The sequence below is a fragment of the Myxine glutinosa genome, chromosome 2 (genome assembly GCF_964187855.1).
Source record: "Myxine glutinosa chromosome 2, kmMyxGlut1.1, whole genome shotgun sequence".
Taxonomy (NCBI): Eukaryota; Metazoa; Chordata; class Myxini; order Myxiniformes; family Myxinidae; genus Myxine; species Myxine glutinosa.
Genome location: NC_136262.1, coordinates 73,120,210 through 73,143,111, shown reverse-complemented (window position 1 = coordinate 73,143,111; position 22,902 = coordinate 73,120,210). Strand labels below are relative to the sequence as shown.

Below are 22,902 nucleotides of genomic sequence, written 5' to 3'. Positions count from 1 at the left end.
GCTTTCAAAGAAAAGAACACCTTTCCTACAGTCAAACATGGAGGAGGTTCAGTGATGTTTTGGGGTTTCTGTGCTGCCTCTGGCACCCAGTGCCTTGAGTGTGTGCATGGCATCATGAAATCAGGAGATTACCAAGGTATTTTAGAGCGCAATGTTCAACCCAGTGTCAGAACGCTCGGTCTCCGTCGAAGGTCATGGGTCTTGCAGCAGGACAATGACCCCAAAAACACTTCAAAAGGCACCCAGGAATGGTTCAAGACAAAATGCTGGACTGTTCTGAAGTGGCCAGCAATGAGTCGAGATCTAAATCCCATTGAACACGTGTGGGAAGATCTGAAAACAGCAGTTGGGAGAAGGCACCCTTCAAATCTGGGAGAACTGGAGCAGTTTGCAAAAGATGAGTAGGCCAAACTGCCAGTAGAATGGTGTAGGAAGCTCATTCATTGCTATAGGAAGCGCTTGACTGCAGTTATTTTGTCCAAAGTCTGTGCTACCAAATATTAAGTTGAGGGTGTAATTTTGTCAATGCCATTTCTTTTTATTTTCTGATTTAAAAGGATATATCAAGTTATGAATAAAAAAAACAAAGGTCCTTCCTGCAAGCTGGCGTGGTACAGTGTGAAGTACAGCTCAAGGAGCGATGGCGATAAGGAGGCCACGAGACAAGGGGATGGCGATTGGAAGCAGTGTGTGTCTGTGACTTCTGACCTATATGGAGTAATGAAACAGAGAAAGGTGGAGATGTTTTCTCCTCTGTACCAAATGCTCAACTGTCGCATGCATGGGCATGGTCTTTACCACCTTTGGGACTGCCTTAATGGGCGGCAGGTCCCTTCATTTGCCGCCCCCTGCCTTGAGGCGGTGCCAACTTCAGGGCCATACCATCCTGTGGGGTGGCCCCTCATAAAAGTGTTTTACCCTTCTCCAGGACCCCACAGCCAGGACTTCTCCAACATGGCCTGCACTCTGGGCAAACAACCTGTGTTGTTTTACCTCCGGTATCGATGGTGGACGGAGGTTATGCTTTCACCCCTGTCTTTGTGTTTGTTTGTTTGTCTGTGAGCAGGATATCTCAAGTTTTGGACGGATTCGGACGAAATTTGGTGTACAGGTTGAGTGTGTGACAAGGACTAATTGATTAGATGTTGTTGAAGATCTGGATTTGGATCCAGATACTAGAACTTTATAAAGTGATTCCTCGCCATTGAGAAATAGGGCCAAAAATGATATATAACATGATATCTCAAAACGTTATGGACGGGTTAGGACAAAACAAGGTAGATGAGTTGGTTCGGTAAGGAGAACAAGCCGATTCGATTTTGGTTCAGGTCCGGATGCAGATCCTACTTATCAGTGGGGTACAAAATGTAAACTGTTTAGCCTGGCAGAGGTATGTGCTCTACCGAGTGCCAGTCTAGTTCATCCTGCGGTCCCTCTATTGTGTCTCTCTACCCTGTTATTGGTGCGTTTCTCCACTTTCCACTGTGTTTTTACTGTTCTGCTCCATTCTAACTCTTCTGTAGCCTCAACTTCATATACAAATACAAGCTAACTTTAGCTTGATATACTGTATACTTACCTGGATTATTGAATTGAAATTATTCAGGAGAGTGATTAACCAAGGAAGCAGAAATATAACAGCACATGTGATTAAATAGGATTGAAAGCATTTTTTCACACTTGTAACATCATAACACAATCTAGATCATCCATGACAATCCAAAATCATAAACATAGACTGTGTTAAAATGGTTTTTTGTTTGTTTAATACTACACTCAAATCTATGTGAAATACTTGGTAAGAAAACTCGAACTTGATTACTTCACAACTTTCAACCCAATCCATTCTCACCATAGACTCCTGGGGCCAGAATTTGCAGGAAGAGTTGCATCATGGTTTGCATGTCACGTAGTCTCAGGTCAAGCAATGACATGACCCGGAAATTCAACTGACGTAAAATGGCCGTGAGATCACACACGTCTACAGCCGGGGCCCTCAAGCGGCGGTGATGCATGTAGTTCTGGTTCCCAATCAACAGAGCCACCTTCTCTGTTGCTGGGGTTAGGGTTAAGATAAACATCAAGCTAGGATTATGATTAACAAAATAATTTTAAAACCTCACAAAGGGCAAAAGTTAAACACAATAAGCAAGGGAATTAGTGAACAGAAGAAGAAGAGAAGAAGAAAGGATAAAACAGTACGAGAGAATCAGAGACAGAGAGACAGAGAGACAGAGAGACAGAGAGAGAGAGAGAGAGAGAGCGAGAGAGAGAGAGAGAGAGAGAGAGAGAGAGAGAGAGAGAGAGAGAGCGAGAGAGAGATTAGGCTTGGTTAGGTTAGGTAGAAATGATTGTGGTAGGGATGGGGCATAACATGAAATGGTAGTGCAACACCTGCTTTAAGCCTTGCAGGGAAGAGTGGGATTGAACAGTCTTAGAAAGCCAGTTCCACAAACAGAAGAAAAGAAGAACAAAAGAGTGGAGGGGTGCGCAGTAAGCTTGAATGTTGGGAGTATAACCAGGAGGGAGATGCTGGAAGAACATGTGCATCCCGTTTCTAGGTAGATTCAGAATATGGAGAGGGGAAGACCACTCGTTTTGCATTTTATATACATAGGGCTGGCAAGGCAGTTTCATAGCTATTGGGCACAATACTGGATGGGTCGCCACTCCAACATAATCGAATGCTCATTCTTCCCAGTGAGCTGGTACTCAATTTGCCGACCTCAAAAGGATGACAGGCTGAGTCAGCCCACCTGGTGTTAATTCTCAATGGCATGACATCTCAGGTTTAGCTTAATTTCGGCAGAATTGTATAGAATCAAAACTGTCATTGTATGCTGTAAAGTGACGTTCCGCAACCTATGGGTCGCAACCCAATGTTTGGGTCACGAAGGATTTTCAATGGGTCGCACGATCGTTTCAGAAATCGTGGGGAAAAAAACTTTATCGACGATTTACTTCTCCCGACTGAACAGAACAGAGATTAAACGAACGCCGACACAAACTTTATAGTGTGGACTCTTCTACCACGCTGTATCGATGTACCACATGTGCATCCGGTCAGTCAGATCATACGTTTAGTTTCCGACAAGCGAATGTCCATTGCTTTTCATTCGAAAGATTGAGCTATGAGCTTAAGGTACTCGCCATGGCTAGAAAGTATCAGCCTGTGTTCCTGAACTATGGGTTCACCTTGAATATCGATAAGCACAATGTTCATCGACCACAGTGTGCGATATGCCTTGACATGTTGGCCAACAAGTCCCTCAGATCCCAAAAGCTGAAACGGCACCTCAAGAAGAAACATGGAGATCATGTCAACAAGTCGCGGGAGTTTTTTCTCCGGAAAGAATAGGAGATGAACAACAGCAAGTCAGTAATGAGTTCGGCTGTTTTTCCGTCGAAGGGACTGACCAAAGCCAGCTACCTGGTGGCGGAGAAGATAGCCAAATAAAAGAAACCCTACACTATTGCGGGTAAGTCTTTTGTTTATTTTCGTTAAAGTATTCCACTGCATTGGCGGTTTGTAGGTTCATAAAGTAATACATGGGCTGTAAGTATAGTTAAATTTAGTTTTTCATTTCATCTTTAGAATATTGATGTGTCGGGTTCTTGCTTACTATTACTCGTGCCATGTATACGTTGGTATATCACAACTTCATAAGTTTTAATGTTTGTTGCAATACAGCCATTCTTAAACTTTGCCTCTTTTTAAAAAGTACGTATGGCAATCACATCGTACATATTGAATTTTTATAATGCCTTGGAACAGCGATTCTTAACCTGGGGGTCGTGTCGTACGCGCATACGCGAACAAAATACTGTGTGTGGTATGTACCTTTGTTAGGTTCCTAAAAATGGGCTCAACAAATTGATATGTTATTTATGACCCCTTCATGACCACCGGAAAACCCCAAACGACCCCCAGGTTAAGAACCGCTGCCTTGGAACAAAATCAAGATTAATCATAAAGTGAAAGAAATGTTCATGTGTTATTTTATTTATCTTGTATTGCAGAGCATCTCATCCTGCCATGCGCCAAGGCGATGTGCAGAGAAGTGCTTGGAGAGACGGCGGCTTCCAACATAAGCACCATTCCGCTTTCTGCCGACACGATTCGCCGACGGATAATAGACATGGGCGAAGACTTCGAGCACCAGCTGTACGCAAACCTAGAGGCCAACAAGTTTGTCATCCAGTTGGACGAGTCAATGGACATCGCACAGAAGGCGTTGATCCTCATCTTTGTTCATTATCGGCATGGCGATGATTTTATGGAGGATCTTCTGGCATGTGACGAGCTACAGACCAAGACCACGGCCGCAGAAATATTCGCAGTCATCAACAAACACATTGCATTGCATAGCCTCAGGTGGGAAGACTGTGTTGGCATTTGTACCGATGGTGCGGCATCGATGACAGGTCGGCGCAGCGGTGTCATTAAGCTCATCCAAGATGTGGCACCAGAGGCAAGCTGGACCCACTGCTTCCTCCACCGCGAGGCATTAGCGGCGAAAGAGATGTCACCTGGACTTGCCGAAGTAATGGACATTGCAGTGAAAACAATCAACCATCTCAAGAAGAGCACCGTGAATTTGAGGTTGTTTGCAGAGCTGTGGAAGGAGCAAGATGCAGAACACACCACGATGCTGTATTTTGCGGCTGTTCGCTGGCTCTCCAGAGGAGATGCTTTGGCAAGATTGTATGAACTTTGCTACCAGGTCCTCGCATACTTGGAGGTGGCTAGGTCAGACCTGGCAGTCTACTACAAAAACAACAAATTCATCGCAACATTGGCATACATGGCCGACATCTTCAACTTGTTGAACAATCTGAACATATCGTTCCAGGGCAAAACGAACAAGCAGGCGAAATCCGTGTTCGTAATGTATGACAAGATAGCGGCGTTCAAGTCAAAGCTGGATCTATGGAAGAGAAGAGTACAGACCAATGATGAATTTGACATGTTCGAAAACCTGGATGATCTGCTCAGCAAGAGTGTTGAGGAACGTGTGGACATTAAGGATGTCATCGTCGAACATCTGGTGAACCTGCGCAAACGATTTGACGAATACTTTCCTGTTGATCCACGCGTGGAGAAGAAGTGGATCCGAGACCCTTATTCAGTCGACGTTCAGCAGTGCTGCAACTTGTCCAACAGATTGAAAGAGGACTTGATCGACATCGTGTCCAACGGTACACTTGAAACACTGTTCAGGAAGGACACTTTAGTAAAGTTTTGGCTGACAGTGTCTCATGAGTACCCAGAGATTGCACATCTCGCGGTAAAGTTCCCGATGCCATTCACGACGACGTGGATGTGTGAGGCAGGTTTCTCAACGGTGACATATCTGAAGTCCAAGTATCGAAACAAACTTTAGACAGTGGCCCTGTGCACAGTAGTACAATTCGGCTGGATGCCTGGGTTTTTTTTATTGGGTCCTGGGCTAAAAAGGTTGCGGAACGCAGCTGTAAAGGGTAAGAGAGCCTACATCTTAGAGCACTAGCCTGAGGGGAGGGTATTGCATTTGAGTCCGTTTGTTTGTTACTTGGAATTTTTTTTTTTTTGCAGGTATGTTGATCGTGTGTGTGTGTGTGTGTGTGTGTGTGTGTGTGTGTGTGTGTGTGTGTGTGTGTTTATCCGCTCACTTATACTTGCCTACAGGCCACAATTTTAAACCGATCTTCACGAAACTTCACCAAATGGTAGCGTTTGTGGTCCGACAAAATGCTCTATGTATTTGAGGTCAAAAGGTCAACATAGGCCAAAGGTCAACCGCTTTTTTTTGTTAATTTCTAATATCCTCAATTTTCATCCGATTGACTTGAAATGTGAATAGGATTTTCATAAAGGCTAACTGAATTCAACCAACTATTTTTGAAATCAACATAGGCCGAAAGGTCAACATAGGCCAAAGGTCAACCACTTTTTTCGAATTTCTAAAATCCTCAATTTTCATCTGATTGACTTGAAATTTGAAGAGGATATACTGAACCTGAACCTAACTGAATTCAACCACCAACTATTTTTGAGATCAGCATAGGCCAAAAGGTCACCATAGGCCAAAGGTCAACCACTTTTTTTCGAATTTATAAAATCCTCAATTTTCATGCGATTGACTTGAAATCTGAAAAGGATTTACAGATTGGCGAACTGAATTCAACCACCAACTATTTTTTCAGATCAGCATCGGCCAAAAGGTCAAAATAAGCCAAAGGTCAACAACAATTTCAAATTTCTAAAATCCTCAATTTTCATCCGATTGACTTAAAATTTGAATTGGATTTTCATATCAGCAAACTGAATTCAACCACCAATTATTTGTGAGGTCAAAAGGATGCTCTACTGAGTGCCATTCTGCTTTGTTCTCTTTTGCCAAGTGTCGCTCTATGAGTGATTTTTCATCTGTCTGTTTGTCTGTCTGTCTGTTTGTCCGCACAGAATAAATAAGATTTTTCTCTGCAACCGTTGGTCTGATTGACAGGAAGTTTTCACCATAAGTGCAACTCCACCTGTATAATTTTTTTAATGATAATTATGAAGTCATAGGTCACGTGGTTTGGCCGCCATCTTGGAAAAACCGAAAACTTTGCACCTCTATATCTCTGAAAACACTGCATAGAAAAAAATTGAGACATGGCTCATTGTAAAGAACTCTCCATGGGGAATAAAATATGTTAATGATGATGTCATAGGTGCCTCCATTATGACGTCATAACTTGGCAAGTACAAAACTTCATCGATCAAGATGAAATTTCTTGAGCGCCATGTAGGCATAAATTGGTGGAGAAAAAATAATAATGATGTCATCAGTCACGTGGTTTGGCTGCCATCTTGGAAAAACCGAAAACATTTGCACCTCTATATCTCCAAAAGCACTGCATAGAAAAATTGAGACATGGCTCATTGTAAAGAACTTTCCATGTGGAATAACATCGGTTAATGATGATGTCATAGGTGCCTCCATTATGACTTCATAATTCGACAAGTACAAAACTTCATCCAATCAAGATGAAATTTCTTGAGCATAATGTAGGGATAAATTGGTGGAGAAAAAAAAATGATGCCGTCATCAATCACGTGGTTCAGCCGCTATATTTGTTTTAACATGAAAGCCTTAAAACCACTGAAAACACATCCTGGCGAGGGTCTGCAATCTCTGATTGCTCTTTCTTGTTCTTATTGTAAGAGCATGTTTAAACACATTGTCCTATCAGTAAGCAGGTGGATAATATTGCATGGTCTATTTTGCAACAGTAATCATTGAGGCCAACACTGTGGATTGAATTACTAGTATGCATCTAATTGAACATGTGTTAAAGGTAAGGTTCATCAAGGAATATGAGACTTTGTCAAGGCTTTTGTCGGTCTGCATCCACAAATTTTCGAGCGTTAGATTTTATCAACTGTATGTTGGAAAATATATGACAACCACTGTCGGATGAAAGGTAAAGCTGAGGATTCAGGTGTTAGTCCTTCAGAAGGAAGAGGAAACTGAACAAAATTAAACAATAAAGAACTCTTGCTCCGGCAAAAGGCTAATTCCAGAATCAGCAGCTCTTACAGGTCTACTGAGACAATGGCAGGAAAACAAAGTCAGCTGATCAGATCGTTGTACAAAAGACATCAAATTGCTGTTTTTAACGCTGATTTGGGGAGGTGGGTAGGGGGAGGCTGCAATGGCGGAGGAACTAACTATAAATGCTGCTGCAAAAAAAAAAAAGAAGAGGGTCCGACATAACACTTGAGTAGCGAAGTTCAATGTATTTTGTGCATGGTTTACCATAACTCACCCTCAACCCTTACTCATTTTATGTTCCAAATCTTACCCCAAAGTTGTGTAACAAACTTAAACCCAGAGCTCTGACCAACAATCTCTGGAATGACAAAACATCATCACAAGGCCTTATAGAAAGCAAGACTGACAATACTAGACTGATGGTAGGGAGCAATAAAAAAAACATAGGGGCAATATACCTGGCGCTCACCTGGTAGAATAAACAGCACACTGCACAGACTAAGGGTATTTTAAACCAATTTCAATGGTTGCTAGAAGACAGGGCAGCATGGAGAATCATACTAACATAATCATAAGACTTTAAACAAACAAATAAAAGAATACCTATTTTAGGGGGCAATCCGCCCTCCCTCAACCCCATATACCTACTAAGACCCCAATTTTTCTAATGCCTTGAACAAACATTGGTAAATCATGGGTGATTAAGGTTGTGGTCAAGTTTCATCGAAATGGTATTTTGCTTCAAATGGTATGATTAAAAAAGCAAATTCCTATTTTGGGGGGGTCAAACCTGGATCCACTTTGACCCCAGTAAACCCCCTTAGACCCCAATTTTATTAATGCCGTGAACAAACTTTAGTCACAACACAACAAATATAATTTGTGCCAAATTTGGTCGCAATCCCATCAGCGGTTTCGGAGAAGAAGTTTCAAGTGTTGACGGAGTGATGGACGGACAACGCGCCATCGCATAGGCTCCCCTGAACTTCGTTCCAGGTGAGCTAAATATATTATTCATGTAATATGACAGAGTGGAGTAAAATGCATATTGCAGTAAGTACAAATAAATAAGAATCGTTGTACATTACCATAAAGTCCCATTTCAGCAGATAGGAAATCAGACACTGCAGGAGAAAACAGCAAAACAAAGCAATTCATAAAAACGTAAATACACAGGTAAAGCAAATCATTGTGCGTGCATGCAAGCATGTGCATTTCCGTAGTACACACGCAAAAATTCTCATGCTATGCTACATTTCATTGTGATCAGAAAACGACTTTAAGCTGGCTGTTCAATTTGCTTGTACACCCGGATACTATTTAAGAACCTACGGTATATTTAATAACAGTGGTGCATTGGGCAATAACGTGGCCATATTCCCTGTATGGATTAACCACCTCGCCTAAATTAGACCTTTTATTGATTACTATGTGTGCCTACCCATCACCTCAGTGACGGTTTTAATTAGAGGACAGTATGATGCATTTCAAACATAGGAGCAATACCCCTGGCGCTCACCTGGTAGAATAAACAGTATACTGCACCGACTAAGGGTATGTTAAACCAATTTTAATGGTTGCTAGAAGACAGGGCAGCATGTAGAATCATACTAACATAATCATAAGACTTTAAATAAACAAACAAAAAATACCTATTTTGAGGGGCAACCCCCTCTCTCTCCCTCAACCCCATATACCTCCTAAGACCCCAATTTTTATATTGCCTTGAACAAACATTGGTACATCATGGGTGATTAAGGTTGTGGTGAAGTTTCATCGAAATTGTGTGTGTAGTTTCTGGGAAGAAAGCAAATACCTATTTTGGGGGGCAACCCCCCATGGATCCCGAAAGGGGCAGATTTTTTTTAATGCCGTGAACAAACTTTGGTACAGCATGGGTGGTGAAGGTTGTGGTGAAGGTTGATCGAAATAGTCTGTGTAGTTTCAGAGGAAAAGGGAAATTCCTATTTTCGGGGGTCAAACCTGGATCCACTTTGACCCAGCTAAACCCCCTTTAGACCCCAATTCTTTTTAATGCCGTGAACAAACTTTAGTCACAACACAACAAATATCATTTGTGCCAAATTTGATCGCAATCCCATCAGCGATTTCTGAGAAGTTTCAAGTGTTTACGGACGGACGAACTGACAATGCACCATCGCATAAGCTCCCCTGAACTTCGTTCCAGGTGAGCTAAAAACATATTGCATGTCTATCTGTGAGTCTCAATGAAGATGGAAAATGAAGTGAAACGCGTGAAAAAAAAGGATATTTTATAACAGTAGTCGTCATCGACATCATGCTTCTTGTGCTTGTTGTTTATGTGCTCCTTACATGGACTATTACATAGTACTTGTATTTTTTCTATTGCTTCGAGAAGTATTACCATATATAATTTTGTATGCTCCTTCCATGCCCGCAATGCTTTAATTTAAAACTGTCATACCGTTGGAACTGCGACATTACAGTTCTAAGTCATGATTCTTCTTCTCCCCCACACCTCCCCTCCGCCACCCCCCTCTCTCCCTGAAAAACTGGCATATTTATGATTAAAGGACCAAATTTTTGTTCTATGTAAATCGATTATTAGCTTTGCAATGAAACCATTTTTAGCTCCCCTGGAACGAAGTTCAGGGGAGCTTATGCGATGGCGCGTCGTCCGTCCGTCAGTCAGTCCAGTCCATCCGTCCGTCCATCCATCCATCCGTAAACACTTCAAACTTCTTCTCCGGAACCGCTGATGGGATTGCGACCATATTTGGGGTACAGGGGGTGTTGCCCCCCAAAATAGGCATTTGCTTTCTTCTCAGAAACTACACACGCAATTTCGATGAAACTTCACCAGACCCTTCATCACTCGTGATGTACCAAATGTTTGTTCAAGACATTAGAAAAATTTGGGTCTGAGGAGGTATACGGGATTGGGGGAGGAGTTTCCCCCAAAAATAGGTATTTGTTTGTTTGTTTAAAGTCTTATGATTATGCTAGTATGATTCTAGATGCTTCCCTGTCTTCTACCAACCATTGAAATTTGAAATTGGTTTAAGATACCCTTAGTCAGTGCAGTATACTGTTCTTTCTACCAGGTGAGCACCAGGGGTATTGCCCCTATCTTTATTGTTCTACGACACCAGTAGAGATTTCACCGAGGCACTCGGAACACCGAGGCACTCGGAACACCGAGGCACTCGGAAACATGGTGGTGGGATGATGAAGTTGGAAAGAGGATTGACGAGAAGAGGAAGAAGTTCAAGGAGTGGCAGAAGGCGAAGGATACGGGAGCAGAAACAGCAGAGCATGAAAATTATAAGGCAGCCAAGAAGGCTACAAAGAAAGAGGTAGCAAAGGCGCAGGAGGCATGGAGGAAAATGTTCGGAGAACGTTTGGATTCGGAAGAGGGTCAGAGAGTGGTATTCAGGATTGCAAAGCACATAGCGAAAGAGAGGTGTGATGTGATGGGGGTGAGTTGCTTGAAGGATGAAGTGGGACAAATCGTTGTGGACCCAGATGGAATTAAAGGAAGATGGAAAAGATATATGGAAATGCTGTTGAATACAGAGAATGAATGGGATGGCAACATGGAGAGTAACCCAGTTTTAGGACCGGCAGAGAAGATAACTGTGAAGGAAGTTGAGGAAGCGAGAAAAGCAATGAAGAGTAGAAAAGCAGGAGGGCCGACGGGAGTTGTGGGAGATATGTTGAAGGCAGCAGGAAGTTGGGGTGTGAAGAGAATTACAGAGATCTGTAATCTGGTGGTGAAAAAAGGCCGCATTCCAGTGGATTGGGAACTGAGTACCCTTGTCCCTCTATACAAGGGGAAAGGTGACCCTCTGGAGTGTGGCTCGTACCGAGCGATAACGTTATTGGAGCATGGAATGAAGGTATTGGAAAGGGTGTTGGAGAGGAGGATAAGGAAGAAAGTGAAGATCGACGAAATGCAGTTTGGATTTATGCCAGGAAGAGGAATGACAGATGCGCTTTTCATTGTGAGGCAGTTGCAGGATAAGTACATGGAGAAGAGGAAGAAGTTGTTTCTTGGGCTTGTTGATCTGGAGAAAGCATTCGATAGGGTTCCACGCAAAGTATTGACATGGGCATTGAGGAAGTTGGGAGTGGAGGAATGATTGATCAGAGTAGTGATGGCAATGTACAAAAGAGCACGCACAGCTGTAAGGACGAAGGACGGGAACAGTGGAGAGTTTGAGGTGAAAGTGGGAGTGCATCAGGGGTCGGAACTAAGTCCACTACTATTTGTAGTTGTGATGGAGGTGCTGGCTCAGAACGTAAAGGAGGGTTTACCATGGGAGTTGTTGTATGCAGATGATCTGGTGTTGATTGCAGAAAGTATGAATGGACTGAAGGAAAAGATGAACAAGTGGAAGGAATGTCTGGAGACAAAAGGTCTGAAGGTGAATATCGGAAAGACAAAGGTGATGGCAAGTGGTAAAGCATGTGGTGAGGTGGAAAGAACTGGGAAGTGGCCCTGTGCTGTGTGTAGGAAGGGTGTCGGAGTGAACTCCATTCAATGTACAATGTGCGCTGAGTGGGTTCATCAAAAATGTAGTGGTCTGAGAGCGTCATTAACCAGTGTGGCAGCTACATTCAAATGTAAGGTGTGCACAGAGGGAGCTGCAGATGGAGGAAATGTTGAGTTGGATCTTGGAGATGGCGTGAAGCTGGAAGGTGTGAAAACATTTTGCTACCTCGGAGACATGCTGAATGGAGAAGGTGGATCAGACTCGGCAACGGTTGCTCGAGTAAGATGTGCATGGAAGAAGTTTCGGGAACTGAGTGGCGTGCTGATGAGGAGGGGAGTGTCGTTGAAGCTGAAGGGAAAGGTGTATGCTGCATGTGTGAGAAGTGTTGTGATTTATGGGAGCGAGACATGGGTAATGAATGTAGAGCAGCAACGAAGGTTGGAAAGGGTGGAAATGTGAATGGTTCGATGGATGTGCGGAGTATCGTTGAGAGAGAGGAAGACAAATGATGAATTGCGAAAGATGATGGGAATAGAGCCTGTGATTGATGCTGTGAAGATGAACAGGTTGAGATGGTTTGGTCGTGTGTTGAGGAAGGATGAAAGTGACTGGTTGAGAAGAGTGAATGAAATGAATGTAGAAGGAAGTAGAGGACGGGGAAGACCGAGAAAGACTTGGCTAAAGATGGTGGAAGAAGAAATGCGGGCAAGGGGGTTAACAAGGAGAGATGCAGAAAATAGGGTAAAATGGAGAAGATCGTCATGGGGACCGCAAGGCTAACCCCCGCTCTGGCAGGGAAAATGGCCTTAAAATGCATGTTGTGTTGTTGTGACAGCAGGAACTTTTTAGAACTCTTCTTTTTTTTCCTCCAAACTTTTTCAGTTGGCTCCCGTTTCAGTAGAGCTCATTCCTTCCGCCCTCCCCTTCCCCCTCCACTTTTGTTCCTTGTATGGTGAGCGAACAGTGACACATGGATAAATGAATGAAATGGTGTCAGCAATTTTATTTCAGTTCTGTCAACCTCAGATACAATGAAAGAACTATCAATGATGTAATTACCGAAGGTGGACGGAGGTTATGTATTCATCCCTGTTTGTTTGTCTGTTTCTTTGTATGTTAGAAGGATATCTCAAAACGTTATGGATGGATTCGGAAAGAACTTGGCACACAGGTTGGATATGTGACAAGGATGAAATGTTTTGCTTTTGGTGAATATCCGGATCTGGATACTATAATTTCTCAAGTGTTTCTTCACCATTGAGATATAGGGCTAAAATCAATATACACTATAGCACAATATCTCAAAAAGTTATGGACAGATTCGGACGAAACTTGGTAGATGAGTTGTGCAGGTGACAAGAAGAAGCCGATTAGATTTTGATTAAGGTCAACTAAAATATACGTCAACCATCAGTGGGATATAAAATGTAAACTGTTTAGCCTAACAGATATATGCGCTCTATTGAGTGTCGTTCTCATTCTCACAAAACTTCACCTTCTTTGAACAGGAGGCCATAATATTCGATTGGTAGGTGCTTTTCTGCACAAGGACACCAGCCAGATTACAAAATGCTTTATACTAGGCAGGCCAATGTATCAAAATGCTGGGTCATCAGTGGGCATGCCATGACTGCAGAGCAGAGTATAGTCTGAGCGGTGCTGCATACCGCTTTGTTCAACCTATCAACGTTGGCAGGACTACTGACATCAGCACGATTTAACATGCTTATGTTCATACTAACTTTCAAATGTGAAAATAGCCAGAATTTCAGAATTTTTTAATGGTGCATCAGTCCTCCCTCCCTCCCCAAGCACCCTACTCCTTTACTTCCGAGTTTCCATATTCCCCCCTGGAGGGAAATTACCTGCAGGTCGGGAACTGGCGCTTTAGAATATGCCGTCATGGGCACAGACACAGACATAGACACAGTTCTTCTTTTAGCAATAGATGAGCACTCTCCTTCTCTGAAGTACTGTTTGTTCTGCTCAGTTAGCTTTGGCATACATTTATCACAAACCAAGTGACACTTCAATTGAAAAACATCTTTACCTTGCAGTGAGAAGTTGGAGTTTAACGATTCTGAATAGCTCTCTGGTTCTTCCGAGTTCTCGATCGGCATTGACCGGGAGCCTGTATGCAAAACAGTCACGGTAAAGTTCGGTTAAAAAAAACTGTGTTGATGCCTTTTATGCAAGATATGTCCTCACAGGACGGTGCAAAGGTAGCAAACTTTCTTTTGCGCTGGCCAGTCAGGATTTGTTTCAAGTTCCAGGTATAAACTCTATTGTGCTTCACAGACAGGACATTGCATTATGAAGTACATTATCCCTTGAATGGACCTTAAGCTAGGGACTCATCTGCTGGCATTAGTCACTCGACGTTTAGGATCTTTCGACAAAGTGAGTTGAGCACCTGCACCCTAGCCAAACTCCAAATTCCTGTCCTAAACTACAGGGGAACTGCATCATCGGTACAATTGTGCCACCCAGAAATGATGCTGCATGTTGACCAAACTTGTAATGGACTGTCCAATATGCATATATTGATTTTAAAAATCCAATATGCAACACTGCATGGTAAAAAAAAGCATCTGCACAGCATCTTTGCACTAATGAGGACCAGACTTCAATACTTCTGTTTCACAGCACAGCTCGACTTCAAAACACAGCTCTTTCCTATCACAGAAAGGCATTTCATTCCTGCCCAGATGTTTCCATACCATATGTGGGCTGGTGAACATTTATAAACCTCTGTTCCTTTGTGATATATTGTGCCACTAACCAAAGAGCTTGTTCGTTGTCACCTCGAGCTTTATCCAATCAGAGAAGGCGTAACTGACCGAGTTGTTAACACGGCAGGTATAATAACCAGCATCGAGGAGACAAACAAAATTGAACGTTAGTTCAGGGAATCGGCTGCCAGGAACCTGAAAAGCAAAGGCAAGCCATTAGCTAAAGTTACAAACCGCATGATTTTTTTTGCACAATGCTGTCTATTCTTGCGGCCCTTTTCTGTCAATCCTGGCTGCTCATCACTTCACCTCGTTAGCTCCGCAGAACCACTGGTAGTTTGGTAATGGAGAACCAGCAGCAAGGCATCGCAGCACAGCACGCTCACCCTCGACTAAACTAACACACTTTGACTGTTCCAGAATAGTCACTGGCTCTGTGGCACACAGAGGGGGTGGAGGTGGGGGAGAGCCAACTTGTACTTCATACAATCCATCATTGTATTAAAAAGAGCCAAAATGGTAGCATCTCGAAGAAAACATCGCAGCATCTCCAGCTTGGGACTTTCATCAAGCCTTTGCCAGATTAAGTTTCTCAAACCTGTTAAGGTGAGATGGCCCACCATGCACGACACATCTTGCAGGTCATGTGGTTTGTCATTCCTCAACATCAAACGTGGGCATTCACTGGAACACACAAAACAAAGAGATCACCTCGTTCCTTTATTTCTGCACATCCTGGTTATACACAGGTTTTCTTTGTGAGTCTGTGTACTCAAGTTTTGTGAACCTGTCAGTTTTATGTTCAGTCACATTCTGTTCGTTCAGGTGAGTACTGTTAAGGTTTACCAGCAGTTTAAACTCAAACCCCAAAATGACTTGTGGCCTTTTCTTCAAAGCCACATCTTGTTGCCTCTCAAGCAAAAATAAGACATTAATCTCAGGTTTCTTAATCACTTCATCCACATCTTCTCGATGCCTTTATTATGCAAACACCAGAGTTACTTTATTCCTTCAACCAAATATTCTGCCCTTTGTCATCAATTTCTTTAAGCTTTATGCTTCCAGGGAATAGAATATTTCTCCAGGTCAGTGGAAATTTTCATTATACTTGTCAGCCCTCGCAGAACATTTAAGTCTCCCTGTTACGGATTCGTCACTTCCTTTGTGGTGGTTTGCATCCACTGTAAACATTTTTGATTCCATGTACTATTATTGTTCTCAAAAGGTTTATTGTTTATGAACTGTTTTCAAAAGGTGAAAAAGTTAGAGTTAAAAGAAACCAGAAACCAGAAACCAGATCGGGAACCGGACGACGAAGAGGAAGAAGGGAGAAGAAGGCGGAGCGAGTGGAGTCGGACAAGAAGCATAGTTGCTTTGCGGTCTGGAGCGAACGTTGGCGAGCAAGAGTCACGAGTGAACTTTGGGTTTCCCAGGAAAGGGATTTCTGCGACAGAGTTGTTATCGCTGTGACAGATCAACCTGCGTGTCAGGTTTTGCGGTGGATTCTGAAGAGAATCATCGTCATCATCGTCGTGCCATTACGCCACGAGACCGGGCCGTCGGTCATTTTGACTCGCGCGCTTTGCGTCTTGCGCAAGGTCTTTGCTTCGCGTATGCCGTTCTCACCGCATTCAGACGTATCTGGTGTGTGTGTGTGCAACGCGGATTTTGAAGGTCAATCGGAGGTTCGCCGACTGTGAGCCGCGGAACGTCCATACCCGAGGGTGTGATTTCCCAGTCGCCTGGAGGGCGCCTTGTGATTTCCCAGTTGCCTGGAGGGCGCCTTTGCACAGCTTTGGCAGCAGGACTGTAACTGCCAACCCAACGGGATTCTGGTCTCGATTGGACATTGATCTGTCGATCGCTGGAGCGGATCGACTTTGGCTTGAAGCCAGGGATTAGAGACATTGGGGATGTTCTTGTTTCACTCGCTTGGAGCACAGCGAGTTATATATTACAAAACTGATGGTACCATCATAGGATATTGATTGTACTTTTGATTCATATTATTGTTGTACTGTTATTCTTGTGTGATTTTAATACAATATTTGTTTGTTGGTAACAATTGGTGTGGCTTCGCCATTGATCTTTGTCATACAGAATGGCACGTTTTTCTGCCGTGGCTCCTCTCGGGGCTCGGAGGTGCACCGTGACCAGAGGGTCGGGGGGGAGCACGTAACACTCCCCTCCTACAGGGAGGGAAAACAATTTTTTCTTGTGCTTCCTCTTTAGTAACTACTTTTGTTCTTTCCAGCAACTACAATTGCACACCATTCCTATATTTCTGAGCCAATCCTCATCAAATTGTGAAGGGGTAACTTCGTCCAATACACCCTGCATTCTCCTTTCTGATTTTAAAGCTTGGTGTCGGCAATGATTAAGGTGGCCGTCGTAAGATCTTCGGGTCCTGGATTTGAGCTCTTGTCGTTCCGTTAAATAACACCAGGTGAGTTGACTCAGCCTGCCATCCATCATGATCAGAAAAATGAGTACAAACTTACTCAGAAGAATGAGCCATTTGAGTATCCTGTGGCAGAGGGATGACCCATCCAGGATTGTGCCCCCTAGACAATGGAAAACACGAAAGGAGCTCTTCTTCTTCTTTTCCAATATTAAAGGGCAAAAGATGAAACACTGAAGAAGAAGAAAAATACATTTTTGTCTTTCCTTTGTATTTGAGTGGATAAAGATGAAAGTTGGCACAAAAGTGCTTTCAAACAGCCACTATAGAGATGCGGATAATCATTTGAGTCACTTTTGGGATGTCACAGAGGTCAACGGTCAAGATGAGTCACTAAATAAGGTTTTTGGCCTTACAAGCTTTTATATTTAAGCCTCGTAATACCTAACTGCTCTCTCGGACGGAGCAAAATATGGTGTTAATTCTGCCTCCCTCAAGCAGGGATCAGTGGTTAAACTGCTTGCACCATTCCACATATGCAGGCGAAAATTACAAGTAGTCTTCCCACCCTCATGTGGAGGGGGTGGTATTTTTTGTCTATAATTTGTCCACAGGTAAAAATTGTGTTGCTGTGGCAACTTATGAACCAATGAGAGTTTGACCAAACTTTGTAGAGGTTTTTACTGTACATGATGCAAAGATGAAATGTTTTTTTTTGTTTTTTTTTTAATGTAGAAGGCTCCAGGCATGTATGTATGTAGAAGGCTCCATGGAAGGTTTTATGTAGAAGGCTATGTAGTCCTTATCGAGGCCAGGCCTAAATAAAAGAGCTGCATTGATAGAAAAGTGAAGAAGGAGAGAATAGTTTAAAAGTTTTCGAGAAAGCAGAAAATCTGCTTTTTGAAAAGTGAAAGATCATAAGTGTTTGGAAAGACATGGGAAGGTAAAGAGTTCCAAAGTTTGGCAGTGGAGGGGAAGAAACAAACATCATAACGGCCAACCCTTCAGATGCCTATGGCCACACAATAATCATGGGATGTAGTAGCTTGTCGAGTATTCCGTGGTCTCCCTAATGGAGGAGGTATACAAGCAGCAAGTTCTCGGGAGCAGAAACCGAAGTAATATCTGTAGAAAAGAGAAAGAGAGCCAACTTTGCGACGTAATTTGAGCGGGTTGAGTTTTGAGGTCAGATTGGGAGAGTTGATAAGTCGAATTACTTTTAATTCAATTCTGTCCAGTAAGTATGTGGAGCTAGAACCTCCCCAGATGTGAGAACAGTACTCAATACAAGGACGAATCAATCCTTTATATAGTTGAAGCAACTGTTGAGAGGAGAAGAATCTTCGACATCTGAACAGGACTCCTAGTTTCTTCGAGGCAGATTTAGCTATTTGTGTAACATGTGGATTCCAGGATAAATTTGAAGTTAGGGTAATACCTAGTAGGTTTTTTGTAGGATTAGATTTTGGCGTCAAAGATCAGGTCGGGTAAAATGTGGTACTTGAGTATGTGATAACAGCTGAATGGATTTAAATCAAACTTGGTACACGTATGCATAATGATGTAATATTGTGGGTGGAGGCATATCGGTCAACGTCGCGATGTAGAAGAATGCCGTTCTAATTGTCTATGGACTGATTCATTGAAAAAAGATGGAGTGATCTGAAAAAGAGGGAGTTGGTCAGTAATGTTGATGTGCATTATGCCGGCAGCAGTAATATTTTGATCATTTCTGGTAAATATATTATCAGTTAGCGACATTGTATGTGGGGTGATGCAAGTCAGTTTGTCGTGTTAACAAAGACGTTTGTGAACTGATCAGACCAAGTGAGTAAATTCAGGTTAAAATCCCCCATGATATGACACTAGCAAGTTGACCGTGTCCTCGTGGGATTCTAAACAGGGTAGGGATGGGGACGGAAAAAATGCAAATGCCATATTGTCATCGACCCGGCTAGCCGGGAGCAACAATTCACATTTGTTGCCACATTTGTTGCCACATCTGATGCAATTGAAATGCTCTAACGGCGGCGATGATCCATTTAAAACTGTTCGATATATGCAGCTTTGTGATGTCGAGGATCCATAATAAAAAATTGTATTGGTGTCAAAGCCAGTGACAAATTGCAAATTGATAGTCGGATAATTTATTCTCTGAGATCGCATTCATGCAAGAGTTGAGTAAAGTCAGGAAACTGTTAAGTAGAGTACCAGGAGTTCTGTAGACTAAGGAAGCAATCACAGGGAAGGGAGTGGGGGATGCATACCAACAGCAGGGTAGAGGGATAAAATAGAGGGAGACCTGGAGGAAGAATGGCTTGGGGAATAATGAGAACAAGGTGAGTGAGGAGGGCACGAGGTGAATGAGCTGGATACATGCACAAACTCTCAATCACACAAGTGGTAAAAGCAGAAACAGAACAAAAAATAAAAACACAAAAGGGGAGGGTGAGGAAGGAAAGAATAAAGTTAAGCAAAAGGTGAATCTAGAATGCCACTCAGTAGAGCGCATACTCCGCCGTGGGTCAAGTTGGAGCCCTATCTTCCAATGGTAAAAAATCCTTCAAAAAATTCCTGGATCCGAAATAATATCCTGAGCTTCACCAAAAACTAATCAATTCTTCCTTATCCCAAGGGCAATCATCCCACCAACCTAACACATCCACCAAACAAGTTGGAATAATACGTTTTGTTTAACATCCCCTCTCCCCAAAACAATAAATGAAAAAGAAAGTAGGCCCTAACTGTCAGATAATTAATTTTGATATATCTCGGAATTAGAGGAGAAAAACATCATTTAAGAACAAGAATTAAAGCTTTAATGCAGTAAAACAGAAGAAAAAAAAATTCCAAAAAAATTCCCCCCATAAAATTCCTGGATCAGGAATAATATCCTGAGCTTCACCAAAAACTAATCAATTCTTCCTTATCCCAAGGGCAATCATCCCACCAACTTTCATCCAAATCCGTTCAGAACTTTTCCAGATATCTTGTTCACAAACACACGAACACACACACACACACATACACACGCACGATCGAATGCATTACTCCCGCATAAAAGCTTTAATGCAGGAAAACAGAAAAAAAAATTCCCCAAAAAATTTCCTGGATCCGGAATAATATCCTGAGCTTCACCAAAAACGAATCAATTCTTCCTTATCCCAAGGGCAATCATCCCACCAACTTTCATCCAAATCCGTTCAGAACTTTTCCAGATATCTTGTTCACAAACACACGAACACACACACACACACACATATATACACGCACGATCGAATGCATTACTCCCACATAAAAGCTTTAATGCAGGAAAACAGAAAAAAAAATTCCCCAAAAAATTTCCTGGATCCGGAATAATATCCTGAGCTTCACCAAAAACGAATCAATTCTTCCTTATCCCAAGGGCAATCATCCCACCAACTTTCATCCAAATCCGTTCAGAACTTTTCCAGATATCTTGTTCACAAACACACGAACACACACGAACACACACACACACACACACACACACACACACACACACACACACACACACACACACACACACACACACACACACACACACACACACACACACACACACACACACGATCGAATGCATTACTCCCTGGCGGGAGGAGTGACAAAGCAGGCCTGTTGAACATGTGGACGATATAACTAAACGAGGCAGATGAACAAGATCAAATAACCAAACAGGCACACAAAGACACAGCGATTAGCACATTATAGATTGATAAACTAACAGAGTGGACAACAATTGATGGCAACAAAGACAAATGTTCCATGGTTGACAACTTTGGAAGCAGGTCACTCAGACAAGAGCAAATGCTGCCAAAACCCAAAATTAGAAACCGAAAAAACCTTAAGCAATAAATAAATGGACAGACAACTAACTAAACTCACCTCCCCTGTATGTAGCTGGAGGTGCTGGTCATCCTGCAGCACACGTCCTTTTCACCAGCCAATCCTGCACCATCGGCAAAAACAAGATCTACAACAGTACAGCCAATATAATTCATTTAAATAGAAGGTGTACATTTTTATTTTTTAGGTCACCTAATCTCTATTATTGAAGAGATGAACTTGCAAAATGGCTCGTAATGTTGGGATGTCTGCCTGTCTGTCCGTCCGTCCATCCATCCATCCGTTAACTTTTTCCTATTTTTGCTACTCCTCCCTCATCACCTGGCTGAATGTTTTGAAACATGACAAATGAAAACAAAACAGCAGCCCGCACAATTGCACAGGCTAAGATTTGTTGATTTTGGATCATGGGGTCTCGCAGAGGAGGGTTACCCCCCCCCCCCCCCTACCCCTTCCTCCAAATTTTGGATATTTACTCGTCTCTTATTTACAAACCGATTGCTCTGAAACTCGATACAGCCCTTCTACTCAATGGACCACACAATCGCTCAAGCTTCGATTTTCCGATTCCAGATCTTGGGGGTCTCAGGGGGGCTCCAGGGGTTGGTTTTCCCCCCAAATCAGCAGAGGTCTGAACTACAACTTCAAGAGATGACAGTCAGCACACTCGGGGCTATTTAATTCTCCTTTCTCACTGTTTAGCACATAGTCACCAAATTTTGCATGCACAATGAACAAGTCTTATAATTCTGCTTGCGGCATCCAAATTTGCTTTCAACTTTTATTCCATTTGGCCAAGTCAAATATAAACTTTTGTCTAAGTGATGGCCATGCTGCAAGACATCACAACATTCCAGTGGTAGGTGCTTCAGCTTCAAAGCCCAGTTTCTGCCACCGATTGGTGGTGTTGTTTCCACTTATTCAGTTAGTCACAGGATTGTTGTTGTTATATGTCCCTGCCATCCAATCCTATCCCATTACCAGTCCATTACGAGCACATCCGCTTGTGTTTAAATAAACATAGCAATGAAAACTAGAGAAAACATTTGCTTGAGTAAAAAGGCAGTTTTCTTCTGCAAATATTTACTGTAGAAGCTTCCTTTTGTACAGGTTAAAAAACCACCGTTTAGAGGCCATTTTTTCCCCGCAAAGCGGGGGTTGGCCTTTTCGGGGACCGTGGTAGTTGTTGTTTTTTGGTCCCCTTTTTGAAGCAATGTTTTACGGCCGGATGCCCTTCCTGACGCCAACCCTTTTTGCCGCCTTCAACGACAAACAGGGAATTACCAGTGAACTGGTACTCAATTAGCCGACCTCGGAAGGATGACAAGCTGAGTCAACCCCCCTGGCATTAATTCGGCGATCGACCGAGATTCGAACCCAGGATCCTAGGATCCTAAGCCGGCACCCTAGCCGCTAGCCCAACACCAGGGATGTACAGGTTAAAGCAATAAATAAAAACTCAGTTAACTAGAACGCCACTCAGTAGAGGCATACTCCTGCCGTGGGTGGCCGCTGCTGAGCCCTATCTTCCAATGGAAAAAATCCTTCAAAAAATTCCTGGATCCGGAATAATATCCTGAGCTTCACCAAAAACTAATCAATTCTTCCTTATCCCAAGGGCAATCATCCCACCAACTTTCATCCAAATCCATTCAGAACTTTTCCAGATATCTTGTTCACAAACACCTGAACACACACACGGACGGACACGATCGAATGCATTACTCCCTGGCGGGAGTAATAAGATCAAAAGCGTAGTGATACTTTGTCTCCACCTATTTCCTGAAATTATATTTTCTACTTTTCAACAGAAAATTTGCCATTTTGACCACTTATTACCTCCATCACCAAAAGTGGACGGAGGTTATGTTTCGGAAGACAGGTCACCCCTGTCTGTTTGT

At 42.8% G+C, this 22,902-nt stretch overlaps 1 protein-coding gene across 3 annotated transcripts in view; it reads right to left on the bottom strand.

Annotated features, from left to right (window-relative positions):
* Positions 1–22,902, bottom strand: part of LOC137421694 (mucosa-associated lymphoid tissue lymphoma translocation protein 1) — an 89,559-nt gene that overhangs the window by 32,836 nt on the left and 33,821 nt on the right. For all 3 annotated transcript variants that reach the window (XM_068107989.2, XM_068107991.2, XM_068107990.2), the window contains exons 2-8: positions 21,041–21,104; positions 15,332–15,417; positions 15,043–15,167; positions 14,784–14,928; positions 14,052–14,132; positions 8,612–8,647; positions 1,853–2,056 (exon numbers count right to left, since the gene is read on the bottom strand). In XM_068107989.2, the coding sequence (XP_067964090.2) occupies positions 1,853–2,056; positions 8,612–8,647; positions 14,052–14,132; positions 14,784–14,928; positions 15,043–15,167; positions 15,332–15,417; positions 21,041–21,104 (741 nt within the window). The remainder of the gene's footprint in view (positions 1–1,852; positions 2,057–8,611; positions 8,648–14,051; positions 14,133–14,783; positions 14,929–15,042; positions 15,168–15,331; positions 15,418–21,040; positions 21,105–22,902) is intronic.